At 43.8% G+C, this 8,035-nt stretch overlaps 1 protein-coding gene across 1 annotated transcript; it reads right to left on the reverse strand.

Moving 5' to 3' along the window:
- Window positions 1–2,723: 2,723 nt before the first annotated feature.
- On the reverse strand, window positions 2,724–6,315 carry LOC136528258 (26S proteasome regulatory subunit 8 homolog A-like). Its single transcript, XM_066521191.1, has 8 exons — window positions 6,055–6,315; window positions 5,211–5,308; window positions 4,493–4,717; window positions 4,348–4,410; window positions 4,071–4,234; window positions 3,674–3,926; window positions 3,458–3,568; window positions 2,724–3,074 (listed from the first exon to the last, which is right to left on the reverse strand). The coding sequence occupies exons 1-8, from the start codon at window positions 6,257–6,259 to the stop codon at window positions 2,934–2,936; spliced, it is 1,260 nt and encodes a 419-aa protein (XP_066377288.1). The 5' UTR covers window positions 6,260–6,315; the 3' UTR covers window positions 2,724–2,933.
- Window positions 6,316–8,035: the final 1,720 nt, after the last annotated feature.

Here is an 8,035-nt window from a genome sequence, read left to right on the forward strand (position 1 = left end):
GGGCTATATTCGCAAGCGTGAAGGCTCGCATACGGCGAGTGATGCATGGAGGCAGCGAGAACGGCGAGGAGGCGGAAGCAGCGCAGGGATGCGAGCGGGTGGTGGCCAAGGCATGGATTCAAGGTGCATGAGTCAACTACGATGGAAGGCGGCTGAGGGCATTCGCATGGTGATTCGGGGCTTGACTTCTATGCAGCTGTTGTTGGGCAACGGTTTCGACCGTGTGCCATGAGTGCCCGCGAAGTTGGCGAGGAGGCCGGCGCGGGAATTTGGGCCAGTAGAAGTGCAATGTCTGATGATTTATGTGGTGTCTGATGGCAGCTTGAGACCCTACTTGACTTTTCTACTATCTTAACGAAGTGGCTTGGTTGCTAAAGGTGGCGGGCGGCTTGGCGACGACAAGAGGTAGTTGTTCATGCTTTCAGCTTGGCAGCTTGCAGTGACTACAATGGCTAGCATTGCACGACAAGGGTTAGTCTGGTGCGGGACAACGTCGACAAGCGGCGCAAGCGGAGGCAATGGCAAGACGATTACATGGCTTGCAGCGGATCATGGCAGTTAGCCCTGCATGGTAGTGGTTGATTCGGTGTGGTACACCGTTGGTAAACGACGACGCAGGCGGTGACGATGGTGTATCATCATGTCGCTTTGTCGCCCTTTTGTTGATGTTGCTTCGTGGCGGCCAGTTGTGGTTTTTAGTGGTGTTGCTCGGACGTGTTGAGGTCTCGATCCAACCGGCCATTGTCGATAGTTGAGCTAGTTGTTTACTGTTGTTTTTTAGGTTTCGTTGCTTCCTGTCGTTGTTGTTGTAGCTCTGTTGTTTTGCCTGGTCTGGGTACTCCTTCTTTTTAATATAGTCGTCAGCTCTTCTGTCTGATTTGTTTTTTTTTAAAAAAAAATTACGAAATGATCTTGGATTTCAGGTAGTTGCACGGATGGGAGAGAAAAAGCTGATACTGAAGATAGCTGGAACTCAAGGAAACAATTAGTGCTGCTCAAGCTGGAAACGCAAATTGAGGTCGAGGGTCTGGTGACGAGTTTGGAGAGAAAAGTAAATCAAGCTCCAAGATTATGCTGGGAAATGGCCAGGAAAGCGATACAAATATCAGGTGGGATACAATTGGCGCTCAACCTTGGGAGTTGAGAGGAGGATTACAAAACTTCAAATTCACATCAGAATGAAGAGTTGTTGCCTTAGCCGAGTGTGGTGTCAGATACTTGTAATAATCTGTTAGTTGGCAATCTCTCTGTGGAGTCTAGAAACAAGAGCTAAAATGGCGGGCGTGCCTAGAATACGCTGGAACGTAATCCAAATGTTGACGTGCTTTATGCAAATAAAGCAGGGGAAACCTATTTTCTAAAAAAAAAATATATGTTGATGATGAGGAGGAGCATCTCCTGTTGACTCGAGCTGAATGGAGAACCGAGGAAGCAAAGGCTAATGGACGCACTAGAAAGTTCTACAAGAAGAAGGTGAAGTGTTTTAAATGCAAGAACTTTTTTTACAACAAAATGCAAGAACTTTGGTCATCACTCTTATGATTGTCCCTCGGAGAAGAAAGAAGGGAAGGCATATATTGCAGAGAAGCAAGAAGAAGATGATGATGATGAGCCGGCTTTACTTATGGCCGAGGTTTGCTTGCTTTGACATCAGTTTCATGCAAACTCAACTTCAGGGCATTGAGAAGATGTGTACACTGTCCTAAGTTCAGTTTGTTTAAATTTGGGTGTTGATTAGTGGAGTTCTCCATCCAAGGAACTCCATGATGTCAATTAGTTGAGTTCTCCATCCTAAGAGTGAATATGTCTAGGATATCGATAAGCTGAGTTTTCCATCCTAAGATTGGAGGTTCAAAACGTCTTTTAGTTGTGTTCTCTGTCTCGAGAAATTCAGGGTTTTCAATTAGTTGTGTTCTCCATCCTGACAAAGTGAGCTCTTGTCGGCGTCGGCTGTAGTAGTAAAGTCATCTTGGCGTCGACTGTAGTAGTAAAGTCAGCAGGACAGTAGTGAACAGACCAATTTTGCTTTTACTTTAAATTGTAATACAGTATATGCACTAGCAGCCTGTTCGGCTGGCCTTATACGATCGTGGATTATAAGCTGGAACAATATTTTTCTCTCACATCAAACCAGCCAGCAGTAAATAATCCACGATCGTTTACGACGAAAGGAACATGCTGTAGAATATGGGATAGTGTTATCCCTCTGTGGTTTGCGAGTCCTATAAAAGGATCTGAACTGTCCTGAAATGTAACCTTTTTGAGTTTGAATAAGAGAACGTATCTCTGTTAGACTATTAGTTCCTCTCCTTTGATCATTTTCCATTCCATACCATTTAGGTGCTGTTTGGTTTGGAACCTTTTGCCCGTAATCAGTTCACTATCTGATTCCGGTAATCAGTTCCCACGTATTTTTGGCCGTAGATTTCCTTGGTCGGCGTTTGGTTGGATAGAGCCGCAATCCATCACACCGTGAACCGATACGGGCCCATGCAATTTGGTTACCGCTCTCCACCGGGCGCGATCTGTTGCCGCCACTCCCCGCATGCCCACATGCAAATATGCAATAAATAGTCATCCAAACAAATCGCTCTTTCAGTTGCATGCTAACAGATCACACCGTTTACTCGTTGCATTACCGTTGCCGTTCCCACCGCCGAAGCAAACAGCACCTTAGTTTGGGCTATAAAGAGTGACAGGACGGCGAAGCACATGAGCATAACTGATCTCCGTCTCAAGCCTCTTTAATAATGATTCAATAAACCAATAATTTAACTTATAATAAAGCTGCTACGCAACGACGCTGTTAAGATTCAGCTTCCAAGATCCAGAAATGCTTTTCCAGAGTCTCACAGAAAATCCGGCAACGCGCAGCCACCCGCTTCAACTGCTTGGACATGGCAGTGTAAGCCTGGCGGAGAGACATGAGCCACTCACTTCCAGAGCTTCCGCAGAGACATGTTCTTCTCTGTATCCTTCTTCATCACCTTCGCCACTGCCATCTCGAAATCCTCCTGGGTGACGTGCACCCTTCTCTCCCGAAGGGCAAACATTCCTGCTTCTGTGCAAACAGCCTGCAAAACCACAAGGTAGAATCAACGTGAGTAGTGTACCATAACCGTTATGGTATCTGCACCTTTGACACTTTCAGTGCACAAAGGGTGAGCAAGTGATGGCTGATAAATCTGACTGAAGTTCTGCCTAAATGGCTAATTGCAGAGGCTAAAATGATGAGGGTGAATCCAGACAACTGCTACATTTAACCTTGCTACCCAGGCCAAATCTTGCGTGGATGGAATTTTAACTACATGGACTAACATGATAACAACCTGAGGCTTCTGAATTTCTGCAGATGCTTAAAGAAGTTGTTTAATGTTTTTACTGTCTATTGTTTCATTCTGAATGCAGATTTTCTCTTGGTAAGGCATGCTTTGTAAACTAGGATCGTCATACAAACCTTCAGCTCTGCTCCAGAGGCTCCATTCATCTTCACAGCGATCTTCTTCAGATCAATGCCGCGCATCAAGTTCATTCTTCTTGAATGAATCTTCAAAATATCAAAGCGGGACTGAAAGACCGGAAGATTATAGGTTAGTCAAAATCAGCAGCCATGTGGGCATTGAAAACTTGATTGCTGAAAAACTGTTAGCATTCCAAGTACTGCATCACTTACAGTTTCACTTGGATTTGGAAATTCAATTTTCCTGTCAATGCGTCCAGGCCTCAGGAGGGCTTGATCCAAAATGTCTATCCTGTTTGTTGCCATGAGAACCTTAATCTTGTTCGTTGCTTCAAAACCATCAAGTTGGTTCAGAAGCTCAAGCATGGTGCGCTGAACCTCACTATCACCACTGCCACTTGACTCCATCCTAGCTGATCCAATGGAGTCTATTTCATCCATAAATATAATGGATGGTGCACGTTCCCTGTCAAGACAAAATGAGATAATTAAGCATCTTGGAATATAACTATGCAGCATTTATCGCAACAATTTATCTTAGAATCCCATTGAAGTAACACTGATGGTGATGAGTGATGATTTGACTGCAACATAAACTGAGAATGTGTACCTAGCCATCACAAAAAGTTCACGAACCATCTGGGAACCCTCTCCAATGTACTTCTGAACCAGCTCAGAACCAGACACCCTAATGAAGGTACAGTCTGTGTGATGAGCAACTGCACGAGCAAGTAATGTTTTTCCAGTACCTGGAGGGCCATAGAGAATGACACCCTGAAAGATGAATAGGATAAATATCAATATAGTATATAGTATTATCCACAGAATAAATTACTTGATTGATACAAAAAAAACATATATAAAGGTTCTGGTAAACAAACCCGAACCTTTGGTTGCGCAATCCCAAGACTCTCAAACAACTCAGGATGCTTTATTGGAAGCTCGATTACCTGAAGATTGAGTTATTAAGCCAGAGTGCTAACAGAAGGGCAAAACAACAAAATGTACTGTACGATGAAATTCTTTACACACCTCTTTGATCTCTTTAATTTGATGATCAAGACCACCAATCATATCATATGTAGAATCAGGAACTTTCTCAACCTTCATAAGGTTAACTAATGGATCGACTTTGCTGGGCAGAATAACATGAAGCATATAGCTCCCGCTTCGAAGAGCAACTCGTGTGGAAGGTGTGAGCTTTGCAATATCTATACTTTTATCAACATCAACAATATATTTGCCTTCTGGATGCACCTGAGAGATTGCCATAACCAGTTAGATACAGTAGGATACGTGGAAACTCAGTCCCATTCAAAACATACATGCTAATACAAATACATCTGCTATCATAATGATCATACTGTGGACTATGTAAAAACAAAGAAACCAGAGAGAAGAGGCACAGTAAATTGGTATCAGCTTGAATTATTGCTATTTTTCACGGAAATTATAAGTAGAATGTCATGACAAATAATGAGTGTCCGATCCTGAAATCTATGATAAGCACCATTCCAGTTTCTATTATATTCCCTAATATTTGCATAGACCAAGTACTAGATATTTGCATAACATCTATCCTTGTTCGCGTGTATTATTTTTTTACAGCATACTTTGGATTAGAAAGGATGTATTTGTTCCTTTTCACATATAGCCAGGAATGAAATATTGAGCTTCTTCCATTATGCCAAAGCAAGACTGGGATGTTCATAAGCCACATTTAAAAACCAAAGAAAGAGAAGAGATGTACCTTTACTAGAACCTTTGACTTGCTCATCACCTTCACAACCTCACCAACATGTGAACCCGGTTCCTGAAGCAGATGCAACTCTTCCCGGCACAGTTTAACTGCAACACAAAAGCTGAGTTATCAACGATTGTAAGCAATAACATAGTTCATTCCAAAATCTTCATTAGAATTCTGTCGACACAATACTCCCTTCATTCCAAATTATACGACGTTTTGGCTTTTCTAGATTTGTAGCTTTTGTTATGCACTTAGGTATACACTATGTCTAGGTACATAGTAAAAGTAACGTATCTCGAAAAGCCAAAACGTCTTATAATTTGAAACGCAGGGAGTTAACATCTAGCATTAGCACCTCATCTAACAGAGAGGATTTCATGAATGCTAGCGCAGAGAGCAAACAAATGCAAACGTGCAACAGGGAAATTTCTCCGCGTAAGCAGCGTGCAACTGTAAATGCGAGGAGATTTTCACTTTTCAGCAGTTGGTTGAACTGAGTGATAGGCAAGTTTCAACTCTGAAAGAGGTGTAACCATCGTCAGGACTACACACACTAGCAAAATTCAGCATTTCCAATCTCCAACATGAAGTACGAAGATCAAATTCCCTTTGGCAAGGGGGCCTTCAATTCTAAACCTGATCCATGGGTACTTGGATTAAACATGACTTGCAAACATGTACAATTCCGGTTTTTCCAAATCCAAAATAAAACTGAAAACACAAAGTCAGTGGATCGTCTTTTGGGCGCCCTACTTCAGACACGCCCCAATCAGAGCAAGCGAGGAGACCGACCTAAGCGCTAGAATAGAGATGAGAGTCCAGGGTTTCGGGGAACCAGCGCGCTTACCTTGGGAGTTGAGATCGTTACGCTGGGCCTCTTGGCGGCTTAGGTCATTGGTCCTCTGCTGGACCGCGAGGAGTAGGTCGTGGATGTGCTTGTTGTAGTACTTCCCCAGACCATCGCCGCCACCCCTCGTCTTCGCCGTGGCAGCCTCGTGTCCAGCCGCCGTCAGCGCCGAGGGCTTCGAGACGTCCATCGACACCGTCGCCATCGGGCGATTCAGTTCGCCGCTTCGCCCGTTCGCCGCGGCTGTTTTTATTTGTTGGATTCGGGCTTTTTCACTTTTCGCCGTCCTCCTCGCCAGTTTTATGCGATTTTTTTTTTTATTTTAACATTTTTAAAAAAATAATTTTAAATCTAGCACGGTCGTTTTTTTTTTAAACTAACACTTTTGGCCGCGCCTATTGTCCTGACGTAGCTAAATACCTGTGCCGCGCCATACATAGTGGCGCGGCAGAAGGCTGACGTGGCGGCGACCGGAATCGCTGGCCGCTGACGGGGCAGGGCCTACCGCACCACCGATCTTGGCGCGGCACTGCCGCGCCCTGATCCGTGGCGCGGTAGAGCCGAATAAATATCACGAGCGAGCCCCCCGTCCGCACGCACCTCTGTCCGCCCGCCGCCGCCCGGCCGCGCCATGAACGTCGGCGCGTCAAGGCCGTCCGCTCCTAAGGTACCTCCCTCTCGATTTCATGTTATTTTGATCATTATTGTTTTAGGATAATTAGTGATTTAGAATAATTAGTAACATAGGATAGTTAGGGTTTTAGAATTGTTATTGATTTATGATAGTTAGTGATTTAGAATAGTTAGATCAGTGAATTTGTTTGTGATTTACGTAGGTAGTTTTTAGGTTTGAGGTTAGGATTTTGGGTTTATAGATTGATTAGGTATTTATTATTTAGTTTATAGTTAGTTATTTAGTTAGGGATTTTGGGTATAGATACTGGTTTGCAAATGTCGATACTTATTAGTACGTGATACGTCGATTTTGATGACTTCATAAAGTTTCGTCAAATGCTTATATTCCTAGTGAAGTTGTTTATGTTACTAGTGCGTGATATGTCTGTTAATTTTACTTTGAATATATACATGTGCTTTCATATTGTATAACAAGTAGTTCAAATTTTACAACGTTATATAATGTTAATTTGAATTTTGTTAATTTGAATACTCTAACGTTTTGTTTATCAATTTGTAACAGGATGACCCCTCCCACGCAGCACCCGTTGTACCCCATTCTTGAGGTGGAGTACGACGACTAGTACCGAGCACACATCTTGAGTGACAACGACGCAGAGGTGACCTTGCCTCCTTTGAGGCCCCGCACGCACACCAGGGCGCACCAGTAGGACGAGCGTTACGTGCCGTACATACGGCGTGCCGGCTTTCTCAAGCTTGTTCGTGTTGTCAACCACGGTCTTCCGCCCCTTGACCCAGCACTACTTACTGCAGCTGTAGACAGGTGCGAGTGCATTCTTTGTACATAAACTTTCTTGTAACAAATTTGAGGCAACTAACAGTCGTTCTATTCTTATAACAGATGGAGGCCTGAGACCCACACGTTTCACCTACCTTGTGGCGAGATAACCTTGACCTTGACTATACAGGACATGAAGGCTATTTTTGGCCTTCGGTTGGGGGGACTTCCAGTGACAGAGATAGTTGACAACGATCACTGGAGGGAGCTGGTGGCTTAGTTTACTGACTTTCTTCCACTGGACAACGAGGCTTTCAAGAAAAATAAGTGAGTAATTCAAGCCTATTTAATACTTGCATTGCTTTTCTACAGCCATCGGGTCTCATTTTCTTTGGTCAATTTCAGGAAAAGTTCTGGTGTTTCATCGTCCTAGATCACAGAGCATTTTGATTACTTAGACCCACAAGCTGAAGAGGCTCTGATCGATAGGTTCGCTTGAGTGTGGCTCTGGCACTTTCTTGGTACTTTCCTCTTCCCAGATGCCTCGGGCAACACCATCAGCTAGAT

The sequence above is a fragment of the Miscanthus floridulus genome, chromosome 19 (assembly GCF_019320115.1).
Source record: "Miscanthus floridulus cultivar M001 chromosome 19, ASM1932011v1, whole genome shotgun sequence".
In the NCBI taxonomy this organism is placed as follows: Eukaryota; Viridiplantae; Streptophyta; class Magnoliopsida; order Poales; family Poaceae; genus Miscanthus; species Miscanthus floridulus.